General features: G+C 34.6%; 1 protein-coding gene and 1 long non-coding RNA gene across 3 annotated transcripts in view; one reads left to right on the top strand and one right to left on the bottom strand.

The window, feature by feature from the left end:
• Window positions 1-6,542, bottom strand: part of LOC127875214 (uncharacterized) — a 70,945-nt gene extending 64,403 nt beyond the window's left edge. The window contains exon 1 of the long non-coding RNA XR_008047327.1: window positions 6,267-6,542. This is a non-coding gene — a long non-coding RNA (uncharacterized LOC127875214). The remainder of the gene's footprint in view (window positions 1-6,266) is intronic.
• The window catches only part of LOC127875197 (homeobox protein Meis1-like), a 135,173-nt gene that overhangs the window by 98,207 nt on the left and 10,835 nt on the right, over window positions 1-26,131 (top strand). For both annotated transcript variants that reach the window (XM_052420052.1, XM_052420051.1), the window contains one exon: window positions 22,513-22,571. In XM_052420052.1, coding sequence (XP_052276012.1) covers window positions 22,513-22,571 — 59 coding nt within the window. The remainder of the gene's footprint in view (window positions 1-22,512; window positions 22,572-26,131) is intronic.

Raw genomic sequence — 26,131 nt, 5'->3', positions numbered from 1 at the left:
TTTTTTGTGAAGAGTACATGCAAAATATTCTGTGTCAATGGGGCATGTGGGGGTATTCGTCACGTCTGTGACAAAGCTCTAGTTTGCTTCAACATAAGCTTGGAACTTATATGGATTGATTAGTTTGCAAATTTAGGTAATGGGATAAACACAAATGTCATTTGTGGTTTAAATTGCCCAAATTTTATAACAGACTGTCTACATTTTTCAGTGTATGTGTGACAGTCGTCCAAAAAATTCAACACTTAAAAATGTGAGATTAAGACATCATGTGTACAAAATTAATAGACCATAAGCATATCTGTTGTTTACAAGATGGCAAGGTTTCACCAATTTTATATTCTGTAAAAATACATATATACAACCACTAGAACACCCTTTCAGTGAAGCAGACTTTTGCTGGGATTTCAATTATATTAATGATACCAACATTTAATAAAATAATATTGAAGAACAGTAAAAACTAGGCACAAAGTACAGTCAGAAAATCGTAATGAGAGGCTATTGGACATTGGGCATTTCCAGAGGGCCTGAGACAGCCTAAACCCATTTGTCCAATAAATACATTTCATTGCTGCTCTGTGTATTGTTCCATTGTCTTTCCAATTATGGATCCTGCTGTCAAAATCCTATCAATAGCTTTTCAAATTAAGACCGGATGCTGCCACAAATGACAATGTTTTTTAAATGAAAGTAAAGTAATAGAGCCAAAGTGACTGCCGGGTGTTGCAGTATTGTGTATTGGGTGCATTATTTGGTAACATGAAAATGCAATTATAGAATCTGCATTATTGATTTCAAATCTAATTATGCATCTATGACATGTCAATACCAGTACTCATAATTTCACAAGTTTGACACATTTTAATTTTGTCATAATTTGTATGTACCAAGTCTACACATGCTTACAAACCCAACATTGTAAAACATTTTTTCCTCAAAATACACACATAAGGCACCAAGTTGAACTTCCATGACATCCTGAAAAAAAGAACTAATCATGGATGCATCCATTTCTGTATTACTGGAAGACCCAAGCCAGCGTGTGCTAGATCAATTTCTGACGATTATCAATTTATGGCCCGCAAATCCAGACTCTTATTATAGCCAAATAAAGGCCGCTCGTCCTGGAGGGTTTAATGTCCCTAAGACTCTCAACAAAGGCATAAAACACCCCATATTGTCTCTTTAGTGATGATATTTGCTCATATAAAGGGCTTGTGTTATGTTCTTTCAAGAGTAACAGAGATTTACTGGACTGGAAGTTTTATGGGGAAAGCCTTGTGCGAGGGTTTCATGACTGCATCATGTCCAGACTGGAGGGTAACTTGCAGAGATTATGTGAACACTTTTAGAGAGGGTTTCATGACTGCATCATGTCCAGACTGGAGGGTAACTTGCAGAGATTATATTAACTCTTTTAGAGAGGGTTTCATGACTGCATCATGTCCAGACTGGAGGGTTTGCAGAGATTATGTGAACACTTTTAGAGAGGGTTTCATGACTGCATCATGTCCAGACTGGAGGGTTTGCAGAGATTATGTTAACTCTTTTAGAGAGGGTTTCATGACTGCATCATGTCCAGACTGGAGGGTTTGCAGAGATTATGTGAACACTTTTAGAGAGGGTTTCATGACTGCATCATGTCCAGACTGGAGGGTTTGCAGAGATTATGTTGACTCTTTTAGAGAGGGTTTCATGACTGCATGATGTCCAGACTGGAGGGTTTGCAGAGATTATGTTAACTCTTTTAGAGAGGGTTTCATGACTGCATCATGTCCAGACTGGAGGGTTTGCAGAGATTATGTGAACACTTTTAGAGAGGGTTTCATGACTGCATCATGTCCAGACAGGAGGGTTTGCAGAGATTATGTTAACTCTTTTAGAGAGGGTTTCATGACTGCATCATGTCCAGACTGAAGATTTTGCAGAGATTATGTGAACATTTTTAGAGAGGGTTTCATGACTGCATCATGTCCAGACTGGAGGGTTTGCAGAGATTATGTGAACACTTTCAGGGAGGGTTTCATGACTGCATCATGTCCAGACTGGAGGGTTTGCAGAGATTATGTGAACACTTTTAGAGAGGGTTTCATTACTGCATCATGTCCAGACTGGAGGGTTTGCAGAGATTATGTGAACACTTTTAGAGGGTTTCATGACTGCATCATGTCCAGACTGGAGGGTTTGCAGAGATTATGTGAACACTTTTAGAGAGGGTTTCATGACTGCATCATGTCCAGACTGGAGGGTTTTCAGAGATTATGTGAACACTTTAAGAGAGGGTTTCATGACTGCATCATGTCCAGACTGGAGGGTTTGAAGAGATTATGTTAACTCTTTTAGAGAGGGTTTCATGACTGCATCATGTCCAGACTGGAGGGTTTGAAGAGATTATGTTAACTCTTTTAGAGCCTCATTCTGGAAAAACTGGGCTTCATGCATGTGGCAAAAAGTCTTGTCTTAAATTAGCCTGTGCAGTCTGCACAGGCTAATAATGGATATCACATTTTGATTGTATGGATGTTTTTGTGTTAAAAAGAAGTTTATTCCAAATGTCAATCTAGTGAAGGGAGAAAGTGTTGTCCCTGATTAGCCTGTGCAGACTGCACTGGCTCATCTGGGACAACACTTTATGCACATGCATTTAACCATGTTTTCTAGAGTGAGGCTCATTTAATGAAGCTTTGGTTGCTGCTCCCCTGTCAGGAATACTGGCTTAACATGGTTAGCGGTATCATTGTTAAATTGCAGAATTGATACAAAAGTTTATTTATTCGAACGACCCTAAATGGACTTTCAAAGTCCATAGATGTAGATGTACAGTAACATTTCCAATCACTGTTCATATACTAAATGGTAATCTTTTCTTCGAATTAAGGCCCTTATATCTATCACCTGTCTTCCAGTGGCAGCCCCCTGCTAGATGATACTCCAGTAATCAACAGCTTTGGCTTACTAGGCTCCCAAACAAAAGCAGCAATGTGGGACTTGATTATTTTCATAAACTGTTTGATTCTCTGTTTTTCTCATACCTGTAATATTTCGATATGTTAATCTGGGTGAACTTCTGGAAGCAAAAGTGCCTTCACCTGGCTGACATGTGTCCAGAATCCAGCTACAGTAATCTAGGGATATGGGAATACCATGAACTGAGAGCCAGACTGGCTCATCAGGTTCCTAATTCGGCTTCTAATAGGTGACTGTGGCTTTCAGTGGATGATATGAGTTTAATTCAGTTAAGAATTTGATATCAGGTATCCTCAACAATGAATTTTCATCAGGATTTTGCAGGAATTTATGTTAGAACTTACTCTTCAGTTCCTTTTCCAATTTAACCCTTTTAGCGCTGGAACCGAAATTTGAAGGCCTTTTGAAGACAGAACGTGGTGTCTCATCAGGATCCAAACTGTTTGCTATTCTGATAGTATTCTTTGAAAAAAAATCAAAGAAAATGCTAATTTTAGAAATTCAGCAGACAACATTTTAGCTAACTACAAATTTCCCAGCATGCAAAGGGTTAAGGTAGTGCTGCAACAATACGCCAAAAACCGTATTGCAATATATTGTCAGTTCAAAAACCCGTATTGCAATATATCGCAATATATTGCTAACTTGTACCAAAATTATAACTTGCCAATTACCCAATAATCCCATAAATTCCAATTTTAAAGCAAATTCTGGTAAATATTTACTATAAATGTGCTCAAGAATAATAAGAAACACAAACATTTACAAATTTTCTTAAGTATCAAATACATTTTTGCAATTGTTACTATTTAAAGATGTGATGAAATAACGTCCAACCGGGGCGTTTTTCCCACTGAACACGCGTAATTCAGCTGACGTGATGTTCCCGTTTTTATACGACACAAAATACACCCATACTTTCCATGCGACGTTCTACATGTCTGTATAATTTTCGCGCGCTTTTTATTGAGACAAAGGATAAAGCACTTTTTATTTGACGCTATAATTTTTTATTGTCGCGTTAGCATTCAAATTTGGAAGCGTGTTTCCAAAATTCGGATTACAAATAATGCTCAAATCAGAATCGAACGAAACATTTACAGCTGTGCGCAATTAATTCAACGATAATCTGTTCAAAAGCATCGAATGAATGCTCCCATGTAACAACGCTACTCCGTATAATACACTTTTTAGAATGCTTTTTTTACGTAAAAAATAATTTACACTGCTTTGTTTTGTTTACCTTTTTATCATTATTTCGGATGGCTTTTCTGGACGAAATGTGAATGAATTTTTGTAAAATTTTCGTACCGGTATGATGAAAATCATATCGCAATACAATATGCGGATTGCGTATTGCGATATATACCGATATACCGGTATATTGTTGCAGCCCTAGGTTAAGGTCACTCTGAGGCCGTACAATATGTTGTTGTTGTTCAAAAGTGCATTTCATAAAATTAATAATCATTGATATTCAATGCACATTTTTAGGATCAATACTGAGCATTTTACGGTCAGAATAAAGGCTAATATTCAGATAAAATAATGAATATTCAGTGAGCTGTTAAAGATGTTGCTATATCGCATTTGTGAAATCATATAAAGATATGCTAAAAAATGTTTAATATGATGATCGCAGAACTGAGATTCTGTAGCAGAAAAATGCAATAATAACTGTGGTACATTATCATATTCATAATTGCAAGAAATCAGGTGCTAATAGGCAATGAAAGATTAATACATTTTTGTAGGTTAATATTTCTATAATCCAATGCCATGGAGCATTGTTTTTAAAATGGAGGTGGTTTCAATATGCATTCATAACAAAACCACTTTAGTAATCATTAAACATGCACTAAACATTGCCTTCCAAAATACTAAGTATTTTATTATCATCATAAAATATAGCCAAATTACCTCCAAAATTTCCCTACCAGAAATTTCATTATTGTTGTTGCTGGTTTTGATATGTTTTCCACTTGGGCGATAGCGCTTTCCTTAAGTGGGCGCACAACAGGGGGCACTCTAAAGCCTGTTGTGAATCAAATGCTTGGAATTATGAGAAAAGCTCAAATGTATACACGTAGACTGATGATGTTAATACGCTCCTCTGATATGCCAGAATGATAAAGAAAATTCAGCAACCAATTCTTAGACTTAAGTCTACAAATAAAGAAAATTCTTAAAACTCAGTAAGTTTTAAAAGTACATGAATAAAAAATTTCAATATGACTTGGAATGTAATACTTCTACCTACACAAATCTTCGTATAGAACAATACGTTTATAATATAAGCAAAATGTGTCCCCTGCCTATATTACAAGAGCTGTCAGAGGACAGCGTGCTCGACTATTCGAGTGCTTGACAGTATAACGTAAGCCATCATGGGGAAATTGTTCATATTCAATAATTTATTAGAGGATCTTTCAAAAAAAAAAAAAAAAATTATTTTTTTTTGGGGGGGGGGGGGTGAGAGGGGGGTTACTCATGTGGGGTGTGGTAATTTATTAGATGATGTTTAAAAAAAAATTGGGGGGGGGTAGGGATTCTGGGTAGGGGTGTGGGGTATTGTTTGCGTGGAATCCATTGTGGTATTCAGGTAAGTGTTGTTTTTTCAAAGTAATAATAAAATGTGATCATAAATAAAGAAGTTATGGCAATTTAAGAAAAATGTTCAATTATCTAAGTGTAAAAGGGGCCATAATTATGTCAAAATGCTTGATACAGTGGTCTGCTCTTGTTTATAGGTTGGCGACATGTTGGTAAACAAGAATGCAACATATAAAAGCAATATGTCAAAGGATATAGGAAATATTTGGGGTAGTACGCAAACTTTTATCAATAATATGCATATTCTAAGTATAAAAGGGGCAATAATTATGACAAAATACTTGATAGAGCAGGGGTTTTTTTTAGAGAAAGGGGAAGACGCTGGACGCTGGGTGAAAGGGGAAAAAAGAGTGCGAAAGAGACATATTAGGGGAAAAAATAAAAACTGTTCATTTCAATGTCTATAACTCATCAAAAGAGGCTTGTCTCCGTCCTTTTTGTTCTAAAACACATTTAACACGTATTAAAGTCAAAGTCCTTAATTAAGTTGCAGGTGTAGATCTAATTATGGGAAATGTTTTCAATTATATTTCTGTACTGGGGCCGGGGGACGATGTCAATTTTGTGATTTCAATTTCATGATTAATGGGTTGACGATCTTGATCTGCTACAGTATTGGAAGGGAAAGGAGCAGCAGCTGCCGATTGTCTACTTTCACTTTCACAATGTTCGATGTTGATTACCTCAGAATCCTGATGGGTTATAACGGTTTTCGATGATTCTTTCTTAAAAAATGCCTCGATGCGTTCAGTATCTTCCAATTCCGAATGTTTTATTTTGTTTGTGTAAGAACGCCAATTGTGAGACATTTTTTTCTGTTTTCACGTTTATATCTTGGCTTGCACATAGCCCGGATGAAAATTCGACTGGTTTCTGGTAATTTATTGACGAAACACCCTTCTCGCGCAAGACCGGTATCCAGTTAAATAGTCACATGATTATTACGATTAGTTGCCCAGTTTACATAACATTATTTAAGAGCTATATTTAGAATAACTGGGATTCCCAGATTTTTTGTGTTCGTCTGGAGAGAGAGAGAAAGATCGTTGTACATGGTGCAAATTGGATAATTGTCGAATGCCGAAAGGAAAAATAAACATTTCTTTGAGAGAAAATATTATATTTTGGTGAAAAATGATATTTTTGGTGGGGAAATTGTATTTTGAGGGGAAAAATTCTGGTAGGGGAAGACGCCGAATATCGGCGTCACTTTCTTAGTAAAAAAAACCCCTGTAGAGTTGTCTGCTCTTGTTTATAGGTTGGGGTGATGTTGGTAAACAAGTATGCAAAATATAAAAGCAAAATGTCAAGGGACATTGAAAATAGTTGGGGCAGTACGCAAACATTAACATTTGCTGCATATTCTTAGTGAAAAAGGGGCCATAATTATGACAAAATGCTTGATAGAGTTGTCTGCTATTGTTTATAGGTTGGGGTCATGTTGGTAAACAAGTATGCAAAATATGAAAGCAATATGTCAAGGGACAAAGAAAATATTTGGGGTAGTACAAAACATTTGCACGCTAACGCTTACGCTAACGCAGACGCCGGGGTGAGTAGGATAGCTCCACTATATATATTTCATATATAATAGTCAAGCTAAAAATGCTTAACATATTTGTATTGGTTCTAACTCTATTCTGTATTCTTAAGTGATATTAAAGTATGAGTCAGTGAATTATGGGCCCCAAGTAATAAAAAAAGCAATATGAACTTATAAATATTATCAAGTTTCATTTTAACTATGTCTGTTTTAAAATTTATTTCCTTGTTGGCTTATAAACGTGGTAATGATACAACAAACTTCAATTATCCACAATTTACATAATAGTCAGACAAAATGAAATTCAGCAGTTTGTATAGATATAAATATAACAAAATGTGTTCAACTACAAGAATATAACTAGTTCAAAAGCTATCTTTCATGTATGTAAGTCTAAGATCTATAAATTAACATTTGTATAACTTGATTTTTTCATGTTCTACCATTAATCACCATTAAACAATTATATGAATGAAAACTGCAATACTTCTGCAGTCATAACTACAAAACACTTTTCAATACATCAAAATGTCCTTCAATTTTTTGAGTATCTAACACTTTGATCAAATATCTATGACTTATATTTTTGACAATTAAATCACAAACAATATATATAAATCAAACCTTAGTTAGCTGCAACTGCATGTGCTCAATGAGCCTTTTTATATAATATTGCAAACTGTTAAAGATGGATTCACACATGTGATATAAATCAAACTGGAGTTAGTTAAGAGTCCACTGATTGATGAATTGAAAAATGTAGTTTAGAAAATGTAACAAAAGGATCACTTGGAATTAGTCTGGCTTCAGACCTTACTAACAACTGCTTTGAACAATACTGCAAGCTTTCATGGCACCTTCTGTTCATAACCACCTTATACTTCAATATTTTATAAATTGTTGCATAAACTGTACATGATTATTTATTTTGTATGAAAACAGCCAAATTTTGGATATAAAAAAGCGTGTTGAGGGATGCAACTATGTTGGATTTTAGATAATCTTGCTTTTTTAAAAATATGAGTATGCATACATAATAATTATGTGTTGTTTTTACCTTAAACACAAATTTTACTACCATTGTTTAATTCAAACTACATAGTATTTTTAGCACGGCTGTTTTGGGAGAAAACCTGAGGTATTGTCATAGCCAGCTCGTCGTGTCATGTCTTTCCGCCCACAGGCGTCCGCTGTGCTTAAACCTTAAAATTGGCTCTAAAATCAAAGTGTTTCCACCTAAAACTTCGAAACTTCATATGTAGAAACACCTTGATGATTTCTACACGCCACATCCATTTTTGGGTCACTAGGTCAAAGGTCAAGGTCACTGTGACCTCTAACCAAAAAAAAAGATTCTGACAAGCTTGCATTTATTCAAAACTGCATCCGCAGCCGAGCGTTGGCACCTGTTTTGCGGTGCTCTTGTTTCCCTTTTGCTGTTCTTATTAAATGCAGTCTTTAAAACATTCACAAAGGAGAAGCTTTCAGTGCCACTAGCAATGTGTCCAATTAGATAGTGTATTAATAGAAGAATCTAATACGTGCAAATAAAGAAATTTTGTAGCGAGTAAAGTCATGATATAAAGGAAATATTTATACAAAATAAATGCTAATGACTTTCTAACTGATATTGCTGTATAGTGGCATTTAAAAAGTAAACTAAAGTAATACATTGTAAAGGGTATACAATTGCTAAAAATAACTGTTTTGGCATGGACATTTCCATCTTGATCGTCATATAATTACCACCTCTGAAATTGTAAAAATGTTTCTTTTTTGTCTAAACAAATGAACAACTGAAAACTCAATAATGAACCAAAAATGTTATAAAGTTTTAAACTGATTTTCAAACCAAAAAAATCATTTAATTTGCTGCAAGTGATATGCCAATTATTTGTAGGTAGCATAAAAGGCCTAAACCAATTTTAGAGTGTCATTTCACCCCTGACAATAAACATTGATGGATGACTCGCTTAATGTTTAAAAAATCTTTCATGCCACAATTTTGGTCTATTAGGCCCAATTAGGAAGACATTTTGATGTGTGGGTGTTAGGGGTACAGTAACCAACATCATAATTCAACATCATAATTCGTTGTTTGTTTGTTGTTGTTTTTTTTAGAAGGGGAGGGGGGGGGGGGTATCTACACTCAGCAATCAGTGATTTGTTAAGTAATTGAAACTAGAACTGAACAATCTGTGGAAAGGTGAAATGTAACAGCTGATAATTTATCTGTTATGAAAAATGAGATTTACGTATTCAATACACATGTCATAAAGTACGGAATGTTAACATTGTATATGACACTAAGTAGTGTTGTAATGCGAAAATTGATATTCCTAAAGAAAAGCTGACAGCCAAAGATTTACCACATTGTTAAAGCGCTATTCAAATGATAATATTGCAAAGTCATGCAAGAAAAATAACACATACCAAGTCCTATAAGGTTAAAGTACTAATTTCATTAAAATATATTGAAAAATTCATACGTAATTGGCTCAAAAATCTCAACAAAATAGATATCAGACAGCAAGACAGTGTGGTGCAATTTGAGGTATCGTTAAATTTTAAGAAGATTAAATGATTATACTGGTAGTTAAAGACTCGTTACCAGATAATGGGATCTTCATTAAATTACCCTGTGTCAGGGCCTTAGCTTAATTTAATGAGTTTGAACTTCATTCACCAAAAAGACCCACACCAGAACAACACTTTATGGTACTTTTCAGGCTATCTGTTTGATTACATTTCAAATTAAGTGACCTTCCTTCAGCAGACAACAATGATAGCTATCTATATAATAAAACTTAATGACCATTTCTCAAATCTTGACTAATCAAAGATTTTGATTTCAAGAGCACATAAATGGTTTGATTTCAAATATTAAAATTACACAGTATACTTGTTAATGTTTGCTTCTGTCATCATTATAAAACCTATATTGTAGTTTTGTTTTTGTATGGTTTCACCAAAGTCGAAATTATGCAAAATTATTTATTATATATTCTTTATGAAAATCTGTTGTAAGCCACAGAGCAATATGATTGTTACAATACATCGTAAGCATAGTCACTGTCCTAAGGAATACAACACGCATGGATACATTGAAATAACATAATATTCTTACAATGACAACAATTTTGTACCACAAATCAAACAATTTTCTTCAAATTTAGCATAGGCACAATTGTAATATCTGTAGAATGTATCGGTGCACAAGCATAACAAATATTCCAGTTCACTTTCAAAAACCAGAGCATGTGATTAACCTTCGCAGATTATCGCTCAGCAATGAGGATTAACCTCTGACGCCGAATAACTGTGGTTGGGTTGCTGCGGGTTTTCGTGTTTCGGTAAGCCATGAAGGCGCTGACATGTTGAGCAGGCCTTATGAGAACCGAGGTTCAAAGACTTAATGAGCCATTCTGCCCTGCCTATCTGGTTATGTCTTCAACAGCCTATGTTGCCAGACAGCTCAAGCACCTGGTTACACAGACAATTGGTTAACCCTTTGCATGCTGGGAAATTTGTCGTCTGCTGAATTTCTAAAATTAGCATTTTCTCCGATTTTTTTTCAAAGAATACTATCAGAATAGCAAACAGTTTGGATTCTGATGAGACACCACGTTTTGTGGCGTCTCATCTGGATCCAAACTGTTTGCAAAGGCCTTCAATATTCGGTTCCAGCACTGGAAGAGTTAATAAGGCAATAAGAAGCAGGTAGAGTCAGATGATGTTGACAGTTCAATATGTTTGTTTTTTGTACATAATGTACTGACAGTTCAATGCTTGTTTTAACATTATATTTTTTGCATTTTAATTTATAAAAAATGTGATATTCAATCTTCATGAGTACAATCTTGGGGAGTATAGGTACCTTCATCTACAATTTTTTTTTTTTCATTTGCAATATTTTACAAAGAAATTGTTTGATTTTGAATAATTAAAGAAACACCTATTATAAAAAAAAAATGAATCATTATTATACCCCCACAAACAAAGTTTAGGGGGTATAAAGGAGTGAACTTGTCTGTCGGTCGGTCGGTCTGTCTGTCGGTCCGTATTAAGTGTCCGCTCTCTAATTAGTCCCCTACCGGTTTCACCGGAGGGGACTTATGGTTTTGTCTCCGTCTGTCCATCACACTTTTCTGGATCCTGCGATAACTTTAAAAGTTCTTAATATTTTTTCATGAAACTTGGAACATGGATAAGTGGCAATATGGACATTATGCACATCATTTCATATCGTTCCTACATCAAAAATTCTGATTGCTATGGCAACAAATAGACTAGAAATACTGCTGAAAATGGTGGTTTTCTGGATCCTGCAATAACTTTTAAAGTTCTTAATATTTTTTCATGAAACTTGAAACATGGATAGATGGCAATATGAACATTATGCATGTCATTTCATTTTGTTCCTAAAAAAATAATTTTGGTTGCTATGGCAACAAATAGACTAGAAATACTGCTGAAAATGGTGGTTTTCTGGATCCTGCAATAACTTTTAAAGTTCTTAATATTTGTTCATGAAACTTGAAACATGGATAGATGGCAATATGAACATTATGCATGTCATTTCATTTTGTTCCTAAAAAAATAATTTTGGTTGCTATGGCAACAAATATATATAAAAAAAATCTGGAATTTCTGACAATGGTGGAGCCGGAAGGGGACTTATATTGCTTGACAATAGTCTTGTTTTAGTAGTTATTATCTGATCTTCACCAAACTATGTCAGAAGTTGTATCTAGATGATATCTAGGCCAAGTTCGAACATGGGCCTTGTTAAAAACTAGGTCACAGGGTCACTTAGTGCGTTTTAAACATTCAGCATGTTGTCCCCTCTCTAATTCAAGTAGTTTTCATCCAATCTTCACCAAACTTGGTCAGAAGTTGTATCTAGATGATGTCTAGGCCAAGTTCGAACATGGGCCTTGCCGGGTCAAAAACTAGGTCACAGGGTCACTTAGTGAATTTTAAACATTGAGCATGTTGTCCGCTCTCTAATTCAAGTAGTTTTCATCAGAGCTTCACCAAACTTGGTCAGAAGTTGTATCTAGATGATGTCTAAAGCTGGGTTGCTTAGTATGTTTTACACATTCAGCATGGTGTCTGCTCTCTAATTCAAGTAATTTTCATCCGATCTTCACCACACTTGGTCAGAAGTTGTATCTAGATGATGTGTAGGTCAAGTTCATACATGGTTCATGGCAGGTCAAAAACTAGGTCACGGGGTCACTTAGTGCGTTTTAAACATTGAGCATGGTGTCCTGTGTTTTTTGTGAAGACAACATGCAAAATATTCTGTGTCAATGCGGCATGTGGGGGTATTCGTCACGTCTGTGACAAAGCTCGAGTTTAAATAGTAGCCTATGGAAGAGAGGATGCTTTGTCATCCATTTTCTACAAAAAGATAATGACAGCTTACTCAAACATAGAGCGACAGTAAATACTATGTAAATACAAAAGTGGGTTATGCCTGCCTGTAGCCATTAAGAATGTCATCTTATATCCTACAGACCTATCACCGGTGCTTTTCCGTCTTGTGACTGAAATTGTTGTATTCCACAGAGGAAACATAGTTACGGAATCACAAATATAGACGGCTTTGAAAAGCAGCCTTCAAAATTCAGCCAAATCATTTTTGTGTGTCGATGTGCTGAATATAAATTGCCACCTTAAGTGGCAAAGATACTTATGATTTGCAGCAGCCATTTCCAGACAAATCTGTAATGATCTAAATGGCACTGCATTACAAACCTTTGCATATGAATCATTACACCAGTTACTAGAAGGCAACAGCTATTTGAACACCGATAACATGTTTTATAAATCATTAGTTTTCCTTCATTTGGACTTTGTGTAACTAAGGTCATTTCAAACAATACAATACATATATAAGTTACTTTATTTGAATCATATCGTATAAAAACAAGTATGATATAAATATGCAATATCATGTTCTTGAAATAAATGCTATAGCCACACGCTGTAACATTCATATCAACACTCATCAAAGATGTTAGGAAAAGCTCAGAAATCTATATCTTACAGGAAGTCTTGATATTTCCTTGGGATTTCTTTACTGTCTTGCCTTTCATGTTCTATAAAAGGCTTGATTAATTAAGAACACATTAGACTCTAGGACAGCACGGCCATTATGTGTCCACAATTCCTCATAGGCAACATTTATGCAGATTCTCGTGAAAATTAACTGTAAATAACACGAGTTAAGAAGCACAGGGGACGTGAGTCCTCGGAATCAAAGTGTTGACAATACAGCTTATTCGTCCCTAAGCATGTCTTCAGCCTATTTACTGAGAAATATTAGTCACATAATGTGCTATGAGCGAGTGGAGAGTCTTCGAAAAAAATGTTGCACACCAACACAGCTAGACGTACCTACCCTCCTGTGACCCATTATCAAGCAGAACCATTAGAAAACGGGTTAAATCACATTATAGCACTAAACTAAATGTCTGCAGCAGTCTGTAAGGCTCAGATTTTGAGTTAAAGAATGGGCAACAATTGCAAAGAGACATGTTGCAATAGACATGGCAACACACCGACGCTATTTTTTTTTATACGGAAAAAAATGTACAGGCCAGTTGTAGTTTTCACTTGCTTTAATTTTGCATGTGCTAAAAATATTGCGTTTTACTGTCCTACTGAAATATGCATATTAATAAATTTTCCTGATGTATCATTCACAAAAATAACATTATAGATTTTCTGTTTTAATTCTTCTATTCCATATGTTACATATATTACTTGAGCAAGGATATAAGCTTCTTTCATATTTCCATCAAAACCAGTACATTGTACAATTTTGACCCAAAACAAATGCATAAACAATAATTGAAAGGCATTTTTTACTTAATGTGTTGTATAGCAGAAACAAGCGCCTGCTAAAGATCATAAGTATGGTGTATAATGTTTTCCCATATCCATATCCATCGTCATGTTTAAATATCAATGCCGCGGAAACGACAAACATGGGAATTCGATGTTGTTCGCATGTCTGGAAGCATCACCGCCACAGTAAATGATCATGATTTTCTTGTAAATATAGGACGTTCCGAAACTGTTTGATTGCTTTGTCAATAATCACTACAGCCCATGATGAAGTAAATATATGACAATGTGGGGGGGGGGGGAAGACCGGCTGAATTATATGGATTATGAATAATATTGTTGTTGCCAAAATTGTCTAGTTTTACGAGAGCAGGGCCTGGTGTTTGGTATCAGGGAAAATTTATAGGCTTCCCAGTGAATAAAGTCTAGTAGGTCTTCTGCCTAATTTAATGCTAAGAAAGAGTTTATTTTATGGTCACATGGCCAATATGACTTGAGCTTGAAATTTCTTTATAGAATGTGACAGCTTCCTTATACTTATGCTCATAGGCCTATTAAGTTTTTTATGTGATGCAATTTACCAAAAATTATGCTTTTGTTTAATATACTTAAAAACACCAGTATATATTGTTCTGAAATTGTTGAATATTCCTTTACGGTTTTGTTGTTTGTCCACTACATAACTCTCGATTAATTCATTTTTAAGTGGTTTTAAGTTTTTCAATATTAAATATTATTTGTAGTTAGTTTTGTAATATTTTTAAATGGGCTTCATTACATTTCCTAAAAGAGCAAGTGCCAGTAACTTAAGTATCATCAACAGCATATCTTAACATAGACTTGTCAACTAAAACAGGGCAATATTATATTGTATCATGGACAGCACATTTTTATGCTAAATTTGCCATGATTTCATGGAAATTTTTCACAGCACCCACATAGTAATTAGCCCTATTTCTTATCCGCTAAAATAAAGGCTCTACATTGGCAAAATCACAAGAAAATAATTCTAAAACACATGGACATGATTTTGTTAGTAGAAAACCCATTATAAGTTGATAGATATGACAGTCAGATAGTAAGAGTACAGTGGAAGATGAGGTTTGTTGTGTGAACTGATAAGCCAGCAGATAAAGGTGATGAGAACGATGAGTGCAGTTGATATGGAATCAATTTTTGGACTGCCAAATGATAAAAATGTCAGTGGAGATTGCCCTAAAGCTGGTAGTTAAATAGGGTTTTAACCTGTAAAATTTTTACACATGGGTGGAAAGACTGAAACCAGAAACTTCACTTGATGAACTTAATTGCTAATTTATGACAGAATTGTAATTAAATTTATAAAATGCATTAAAAAAACTTCTCCTTTGCAATTATTTAATAGATGATAAAAAGCTATTATAACGGCAATCACAAATGGTTTGTGTATTGCATTTGAAACCCATTTTGAATAAGTTCAAGAATAACAATGCGGTTAATAATACTTCTAAATAATTTACTTACTATCCACACATAGTGCTTTGTTTTGTAGACAGACTTTTCCATTGTTACATTATGCAAGTTATTTTGTAATAGACATATTTTTATGAACATTTCCAATATACATTGTACAGTGTGTCTAATGCTTAATTATGGCTTGAAATTAGTTTGATATCTCTCTCAAATGAGTATTGCAGACACCAGCCACCAGCAACAGCTGTAAAAACAATGAGAAACTGATAGTGCAATTAAAATTTGAGCATCTCTGATAACATTTCTTCATTAAGGGCTTAGAGGCTATGTAATTTCCTATTTTTACTTTCATTTAGAGATTAATTAAACACTTTTTGTTACCTTATCAGAGATGCTCTGAAGAGTATCCAATAAGGGGTGTAATTATGACATGGGAGATAATAATGTAATTATGTGGCGAGGTCAGATACTAATTACTGGAACGACAACTGTGGCAACAGGCGTTCAGGTGATTAGTTTGCAATCATATACAGACCTGATGAGACTCTGTCAGGGGTTTATGATCATCATAAACACTTCCACTTGCTTTGGAAAAAGGCTGCCATTCTAGCTGTGAAGATGAATGTAAAACTCAACATTGAGGAGCAAGTTATTAATGTTTTCAGCATGTTATGGGGAAAATAATAGGAATGGGAGTATTGTGTAGGAATATTCAAGATATACTGAATGTGCTAAATTAGTTGACTCAATGAGTATTTACAGTATATAACATGCATTACAAATACAGATGTTATTACCCCATGTTATAAGTACACTTTTGAAAAGTTATGGGAGTTGTATTATTGTTATCCCCACGCTTTTTGAAAAAAAGGTGGGGATATTGTGGTTATCTCCGCCGTCCGTCCGTCCGTCCGTCTGTCCATCCGTCCGTCCGTCCTGGCCACTATCTCCTCCTACACTAAAAGCACTAGAACCTTGAAACTTACACACATGGTAGCTATGAGCATATGTGCGACCCTGCACTATTTGGAATTTTGATCTGACCCCTGGGTCAAAAGTTATAGCAGTTGGGGTGGGGCCGCGTCAGAAATTATCACTCATTTTTTTAGGTTATTTTACATTTACTTCTTTATTTCTACACCGATTCACTTCAAATTGATACTGGACCTCTCTTATGACAATACAGTCAATCTCAACCATGCATGGCCCCATTCCCAACCCTGGGGCGCCCCGCCCACATAGGCCACACCCACCAAAAATTTCCATTTACTATAATTTTTTCATTTCTACACGGATTCACTTCAAATTGATACTGAACTTTTGTTATGACATTAGGGTCAATCTCAACTATGCATGGCCCCAATCCCAACCCTGGGGCGCCCGCCCACATAGGCCACACCCACCAAAAAATTCCATTTACTATAATTTTTTCATTTCTACACGGATTCACTTCAAATTGATACTGAACTTCTCTTATGACATTAGGGTCAATCTCAACTATGCATGGCCCCATAACCAACCCTGGGGCCCCGCCCACATAGACCACACCCACCCAAAATTGCCTTTACTATAATTTCTTTATTTCTACACCGATTCACTTCAAATTGATATTGAACTTCTCTTATGACAATACAGTCAATCTCAACTATGCATGGCCCCATTGCCAACCCTGGGGCGCCCCGCCCACATAGACCACACCCACCCAAAATTGCCTTTTACTATAATTTCTTCATTTCTACACCGATTCACTTCAAATTGATACTGAACCTCTCTTATGACAATACGGTCAATCTCAACTATGCATGGCCCCATTACCAACCCTGGGGCCCCGCCCACATAGACCACACCCGCCCAAAATTGCCTTTTACTATAATTTCTTCATTTCTACACCGATTCACTTCAAATTGATACGGAACTTCTCTTATGACAATACGGTCAATCTCAACTATGCATGGCACAATTACCAACCCTGGGGCGCCCTGCCCACATATGTCACACCCACCCAAAATTGCCTTTTACTATAACTTCTTCATTTCTACACCAATTCACTTCTAATTGATGATGAACTTCTCTTATGACAATACGGTCAATCTCAGCTATGCATGGCCCCATTACCAACCCTGGGGCACACCTAGGTCAAACATTCGGCGTGGGGATACGCGTCGGCCTCTGCCGCGCCATTTCTAGTTGTGAGTTGTTTTTACACCCATGAACCTTTGATTAACATCATAATTTAAGTTGAAACGGAATAGATATTTTTTAAACTTATAAAACTGAAATTGTTTGAAAACTGGAAACAGGCCTCCCACGCTGTGAACTTGAAAAATCTAAGTTACTCTTAAACAGATTTTCAATTTAGCAAAATATCTGAAATTCCGCAAGTATTTCTTGCCTCCTAGCAACTGCAACTTGTTCTATTAAGGACAAGAGATTCCTGAGAACACTTCGAAACCCTGAAACCCGATCTGAATGGTCAGTTCTAACAAGTGTGAAGTAGCAATTTGTCCCGGAATGGACACTTGGAATTTGACAGCCAGTTTGTGGCAATCCTATCATCTACTGGAAATATAATCATCTACTTGCTGTGAAAATTTCTGTGGCAGGAATAATGGCCGGTTAGATTGGGTCTGAAATTTGGAGGGGAGGAATCGGCAGGGCATGTTCTTTTCATTGGAGTTAGATATATTGGTGCTAGTGTGAATACTACAGTGTTCTACATATTTGATTAAATGTTTGAAAGAGGACATGTTATATGTGAATTTGATAGATTTGTTTTTTTTTTTCTATTAGAAATCCTTTGAAATGATGATATATTAGTAGGTAGAGTGTCACAGAATATGACTGGTTTTGTACAGGTGTTTTACTGGGAGAAATTCCAGTTCCATTATTGCGATTTTCAGGGCCATTTTGTATCAGTGTGATTTAATTAGCTATGCTTTTAATTTGCCAATAGATTTTTTAAAATAGTTACATCATCAGATACTGAAAGAAATGCCTGCGGAATTAATCCAAACAATTGGGCAAGGAAAAAGCATTATGATGATATCGCTTCATAGATGAACTAATACAACAGCATCTCTAGGCAATCTTTCCCGTCTATTATTGCAAGGGAAGAACGTTGGGAAGTGGCGCCAGATTACACGAGGAGCAATCAATCATCTCCGACACTAGTATGACACCGAGTCCACAACGGGAAATAATACACACTCCCTGTGCAATGGCTGTGGAGGGGGAAGCAATTACACAGGATCAATTAGCACACATTTACTGAAAAAAAATCCATGGTTGTATTTGGTGAATTTATGAGGACTTGAAACACTATTTGTAATACACTTTTTGGTGGAAATTTTGCATCGAAATCCAATCTAAGAAAGACAACTAATGATAATGCTAAACATAATTGGTTCACAGAGTTTTCTCCCTTATACATTTTGTTTGCGCTCATTGCGAGGTATTTTAAGATGCTTCATAAGATCTACTGCTGAATTTTTTTATTGCCAGATAACATCTCTGACAGATTTTACAATGTGTGGAGATTTTGACTGACATTTTGAAGACAGTGGCTGTTACTTCTCAGAATAAAGTGGCAGGCCTATCCAATCTTATCATTAATATTCACTAAAATAGAGCATGACATGTTGACTAGGTAAAATGGGGGAAACAAGAAAACTCAGAAACGGAAAGAAAGAATCCAAAAATTTCACATGGTCGAAATAAATAAAAAGGAAACCATTTGCCAGCTATATTTATGAGAAACCGATAAAGTAGTCGTGCTACAGCTCTCCTATGTGGGCTTATCATGATTCTCGGAGAATTCCACTCATGCCAATAGTTGGGATAATTTGGATGGGGACTCCCGGGCGATTGGTATCAAGCAGAATACACACCAAAATAACATTTATATAGCTGCTTAACCAAACATAAGTTTCACATTCACAGATAAGACTGAGGAGCTACTTTTGCACTTGAGATAAATTAATCTAGCTGGGAAAAATGGATAAAAACCAACAGCCATTTGCCACCCTAACTGACTCCAGCTGTTTTGTTTTAAAACCTCCTCTGCTGCCACAAAGTCATTGTATTTAGTTCTTGGAGGCTGGATTCTTTTCAGGTTTAATTGAGTTGTTCCTAGTTAAGTAGTTATGCTAGTTCCATGTTATGCCATGGGTAGTGAAATGTCAGATCCCTTTAAAATATTTAATTACCAAATTTTTTAGCTTTTGTATTTAGTATAATAATTATTTACAAATAACGTTATTTAAATATTACAAAAGGGTCTTCTCTGAAAAGTTTGCTGCATTTACTAAACAAAAATATTTCAGATGAAGTCCAATTTTTTATGAAAAAAACTGTTGTAAACTATGCAAAACTTATTTAACTATTTCCCGTTCCATTATTAAATGAATATATTACAGTCTTTCAAAAAAATTATTAAGTACAACAGTATAAACTCAGATGAATTACTCTAGAAATCAAACTAAAAATATTAATAAAAAGCAGCTTTATATATCTGTTATTTTTTCACAATAATAATAAGCATTAATATTCATTTCTTTGACTTGTTATGATATAAATAAAGAATTTCAGGGTTTGCATGGACCTGAGTACAAATATGTTTTGTCGACTGGTTCTTCATGATTCTGCAGGGAAAAGACATTAACATGCTAAGATAACATAAACCATTCTGTAGTGGAAACGAATAGAAATATCACACCTGGTTAGCCAAATGATACTACAGACATGCATTAAATGCCAGAAGTATGTGTTGAAAAATGACAACCAAGCAATTTATACCCCGTACTCATATGTACAGATGCATAACCAAGTATAAAATATTACTTGATGCACTGATATAAAAATGGCATTATCTAGTGAAAAAAACACTACATGAAAAAAAATGGTTGTGACTACTTTAATGCAATTGTTTATCTTGAATACTCTGACTTTTCAACTTGCATTTATATGAAAAATATCACAATTCACTTAGTCATAATCTTCTACTGCCCTTGCAGTTACAAAACAATCTAAAATGAATTATAATAATTATCAATTACATTAAAAAAAATCACATAGACAAAAAGCAACAAAATGAGCTAGAAGAATGTGACACTACTTAGGGAATCACATTTTCATCAGCAGTTATTACGACTGTACCAGAAAGGTGCCCCCAAATGAGCGGTGATTGTCAATAGTGATTGATGGCTGCTAAGAACCCGACATTTCAGTCCAATAAGGCCTTAATAACCTCCCTCATTACACGCAGAAAGCTCTACCGTTAAAATTCTGACGGCAACATTGCACAGATCTGTTACCTCCCCTTTCATCATTATTTTCACTTTCCGATTAATTACCTCGCATAAGGTTCAATTACAACTCATTTTAAACCTATATTTTTAAGCCACATTTAATGCCAAAAAAACCATTGGAAGCTATTGTGAATTTTGGCAATTTCATTTAAAACACATTTCATGATAAGACACAAGTTGTGCATTATGAATCCATTCAGACACATGCTCTCAATGATGAGTTTAACTGATGTCAGAATTCTGCATATTTTTATAAGTAACCTCACTTGCGTTATGAGTTACAGGGTAGCAAAGATTTTCCTCATTGACGTTCTTTAAAGCTGCTTGCTCATGGTAGAAGTAAAGAATGTATATCAGCAAATTAGCCACGTTCTGAGAAAACTGGGCTTAATGCATGTGCGTAAAGTGTAGTCCTAGATTAGCCTGTGCTGTCCGCACAGGCTAATAAGGGACGACACTTGCCGCTATTAATATTTTAGTTTCAAGGAAGTCCCTCCTTACCGAAAATCAAGTTTCTGCGGAAAGTGTCGTCCCTGATAAGCCTGTGCGGACTGCACAGGCTAATCTGGGATGACACTTAACGCACATGCATTAAGCCCAGTTTTCTCAGAACAAGGCTTATATTTATTTATGTATGTTTGGTTAACCAAAACTTATTAAAGATTAGGACACTTCATTTCTAACATCAAAGTTTCAGTATAGAACCAGTACCCTCAGTTGTAAGAACATGCCCCTGTTGGGGTAATATCAATGATTATGCACAACCAAATGCCTTCTGGTGGTTACCTCCTGTTAAGGTTTTATTCCTACCCAAGCTTTTGTATTTATTTAAATGTTTATGTATTACATAAAAATATGCAAACTATTGACAATACAATATTGAGTAGTGTAGCTTGTGTTACTAGATACATCAAAAGAGATTTTTTGTTTAACCCATTTATGGGTAGCGTCTAGAAAAAAGGCCTTGGCAAACAGCGTAGACCCAGATGAGATGCCGCATGATGCGGCGTCTCATCAGGGTCTGCGCTGTTTGCTTTAAGAAATTTCTGTAAGAAATATTCTAAATATAGAAATAAATATACTAATTTTGGAAATAAATTTATCCAATTTTGAAGGATGGGAGAGTCCACTAGGCATAAATGGGTTAAGTATTGAAGGGGTATGTAGATTTAAAATATGGTAATAAATAGGAGGCAAAACCATATGGCGCTTCAACCAGGCTTGTTATAATTTGTGTCCTTTGTTATTTCTCAATTATGCAAATTAAACAGCATGCAATGGGGGTGTCAGAAAAAAACAAGAAAATACAACAAAAACATATTTTCCATTCATATTGCTACCTCCCACTGGTTAATGTATAACAAAACTGCAAACATTAATCACAAAAGCCATCTTCAGGGAACATGTTAGCATATATTTCACTACTCGTTTTGTATTTGCACATTCATAAGAATCTAGTTATTTGTAGACATGTTCTTAGCTTTCCGTATTTACATGGAAAACATATTTTATTTTCAGACTTATCATTAATCATTATAGAGCCTATATATATACCATATTTATTATTCATGCTTCTTTGCCAATCTAATGGGCATCATTCCTGACAATTCAAAGCAATTGATACTTCATGGCAATTATTTGTTATATTTCTGCTATTCTCACTAGCTACTGTTATTTTATGATCATAGTTATAATTTGGATTTTAATTTATATTTTATATATTATTCACAAGTTAACAAGTAATAAGTGTCATATTTTGTATATTTTCAGGTTTATAAACGCACGGCGGCGGATAGTCCAACCTATGATTGACCAGTCAAATAGAGCTGGTAAGTACAGAACACATAGTACAACCTATGATTGACCAGTCAAATAGAGGTGGTAAGTACAGAACACATGTTATTAGTCCAACCTATGATTGACCATTATTAATAGAGCTGGTAAGTACAGAACACATAGTCCAACCTACACTTACCAGTCAAATAGAGCTGGTAAGTACAGAACATGTAGTCCAACCTATGATTGACCAGTCAAATAGAGCTGGCAAGAACAGAACACATAGTCCAACCTTATTATGAATGACCTTTCAAATAGAGCTGGTAAGTACAGAACACATAGTCCAACCTATGATTGACCAATATTAATAGAGCTGGTAAGTACAGAACACATAGTCCAACCTACACTGACTAGTCAAATAGAGCTGATAAGTACAGAACACATAGTCCAACCATGATTGACCAGTCAAATAGAGCTGGCAAGTACAGAACACATAGTCCAACCTATGATTGACCTTTCAAATAGAGCTGGTAAGTACAGAACACTAGGAATTTTGTTTCAAAAAAATAAAAATAAACAAATATAAACTTACACAAATGTAAGTCAACGGATCCATCGATGGATCCAGTTCTTACCTTCTTGAAAAGATTTAAATACTCTTCAGCTATGGTTAGAGAATTTATTCTTTTCACATGAAATCATATGATTGCATGAATGCTGGGTATAAGTCAAAACTCAAGACAATGACACATGTTTGCATGTAAAAGTGGAAAACACCCTCACAGATAAAAGAATTTCTATGAAAACGTGCCAAGGTTGTTGATAAATAATGTTATAATTTCATGCATGCTATTTTTAAAATCAAAAGAACACTGGGCAAAGTGCATTTCAATTCAGGTACTACATATCATAAGGAGTATACAAAGGGCACGAACATTCTATTAGTCCCATCATACTAACGAGGCAATTTTCATCCTGGAGAAGCAAAATATTCTAGCTGCTAGTAAGATAAGACTCATGATTGTTTGTTTAAATTATGTGAAAAATAACTATTAAATGATTAAATTAAATGAAACAAAACATGACCAATATACATTAATATTTATCAAATAAATCCTTCTTTTTATAGGATTTGTAAAAATGCAATTTGATGAAGTTTTGATATAAACAACTAAGTTAAGTGAAGGAATCACCCATGTTTTGACGTAAACAACTAAGTTCAGTGAAGGAATCACCGTAGATCACTTCTGAATGTTTACAGTGTTTGTTAATTCTAAGTAATTTCTTCACAGTAGGGTAGTAATTAATTAGGTTTCAAAGAACAATGAAATACGTTCTTGTGCCCCTAAATAATAATTGGATGCTGTCGCTGTTCATAAGATCATCAAGCACTACAGTAGACATAAGTTACAAATGTTGACAGTTATGCAATTGCTAGGGCACAATATTGCCAGAGAATTGTGAGGGCATTCACCTACAACAATACATTGACGCCACAATGAAATTTAGTAGATTACAAAGTACAATACACAAATAATAATATTAAGATTAAAGTGTCATGGAAGAATAAACTTTTTTCTTGGAGTATTGTCCATTATCATAGCGCCTATATAAATATACTGAAAATTTATCCTGCAAAATTAGAAATAATTGTGAGCAGCATTCTGGGCGTTTGTTCCCAACAATGAGAAACAAAGTTCTCCCAGACACATGCATTAGCACACATTAAACAATTTCATAAAGAATTTTTTACCATCACTTTTTTGTCTTGTCACATAGAGCAAATTTCTGCACTTCCATTCTGTCAGAAAAAAACTCGGGCTGTTAAATTTTCATTACTGTTTATCATATGCTGTTTTTTAAAGTTATTTGTCCACCAAAACAATAAATGATAAATGTAAATGGGATTATAATGTGTTTTTCATTGATATAAGATCCATAAAATTGTAATTATATGGTAAATGGACAGAACCTGAATTTCAATTCTTTGTATTTTCTTACAAAATCAGTATTTATCTCTGTAATCAATGGCAGGAATACTCATTATGTGAATTTATTCTCTCATTAATTTTCGAACAACCAGAGGCTTGTGACTGGAACATGAATTTACGGGCCCCTGAGACGCTACTATGTCTATGGGAGTCTATAGGACTTATGATAAAACATGACGGCGGAAATACATTTCATGAATTAAATGTGATACTGGTGTATCAGCCTAACATTCCTTGTGTCAGATACCATAGTTTCACTTTTAACTCATGATTTTGGAATCTATTTTCTATTTAGCCTTTGATTTATGTTGAAAGTTATACTGAAATAGTGTATGTTTTCAGTCTTGTTACCATGCATGAAATTGTCCTGAATGACTGTACTCCTGTATGAAAGCCCATCGTTCATTATTAATGACTTTGTTTTAAAGTTTATTACTCAACAATTGTTTTGCTGCCAGTTACCAACAAGAAAATAGTGTCTTCCTTATGATTTACTTGTTTAAAGAATATTTAAAATATAATTAACCACTATTGATAAATGAAGGTTTTAATTAAACTATGATGAAAGAAAAAATATCATAATTAATTTCTAAAAAATTAACTGTAAAAAAAATTGAGTCAGTCATTGCAATTAAAGACATATGTTTAATTTTTAATTAAACAGCAAAAATAACATTTTAATTTTTTTATTAATATTTTATGTACTGTTTCTAAAATAATGTAAAAACAAATAGTTTTGCAGCAACATGCTGCATGCATTAACATTTTGGATCAAATCTGCCACCATATATTTATCTTTAGCCTCAGGTGTTAATCTATTAACTACTAATTTAGCGTCAACAAACTACTTAGCTTCAAACTTGTCAGCGCCTGTCAGAAATCTATAAATACAGATTTATCATATTCAATATCTATTTAAGCATCATTACGTATAATTTAACACTAAAAAATTATTGTCAATCCTTTATAATACTTTGATAGCATAAAACCATTTGTGTCACACATAATAATTTATCATTTTGGGCAATTAATCATCGCATTTTATTCAGTTAAGGGGTAGTAAGTGTGATTTGATGTTATTTACGAAAAAAAAGCAATGGTCTTTTTTTTTTCCATCTATATATTTACGTAAGATGATTCACCACTTTGAAACTTTAGCAATACAAATAAATTATAAATTACAATAAATAAAAAGTCAAAACAAAAACAAAATAGACAACAAAATATTGAAAATAAGCCTTAGACGGAAAGTTTCTGCAATAACCTTCTGTAGCATGGTACTTCGTAACCACCAATGAAGTTAAAACTAGCTGCATTTAAATTGGAGTTGTTGGTCCAAAGTGTTTTACAAATCAGACATTTTAGGACTTGCAAGCAATAGAAATGGTTTAACTGTAATTCTCAGCAATACATGTTTGAAAATATCTTACAAATATTAAAAGAAAGTGTGTTGACATGAACAGATTTTAATTCATTATTGCAGAAACTTAAATTAAATTGACATCTCTTGTGCAACTCTGATGAACTTTATTTAATGAAAAAGAGGCTCAAAAACAACACCCAGCCTTTTAATTTAATAAAGTTGAAATCAGTAAAAACTGTGCATATAATAAGCAATTTAC

The sequence above is a fragment of the Dreissena polymorpha genome, chromosome 3 (assembly GCF_020536995.1).
Source record: "Dreissena polymorpha isolate Duluth1 chromosome 3, UMN_Dpol_1.0, whole genome shotgun sequence".
Lineage (NCBI taxonomy): Eukaryota > Metazoa > Mollusca > Bivalvia > Myida > Dreissenidae > Dreissena > Dreissena polymorpha.
The sequence above is the reverse complement of the archived record's forward strand: the minus strand, read 5'-3'. Positions and strand labels throughout refer to the sequence as shown.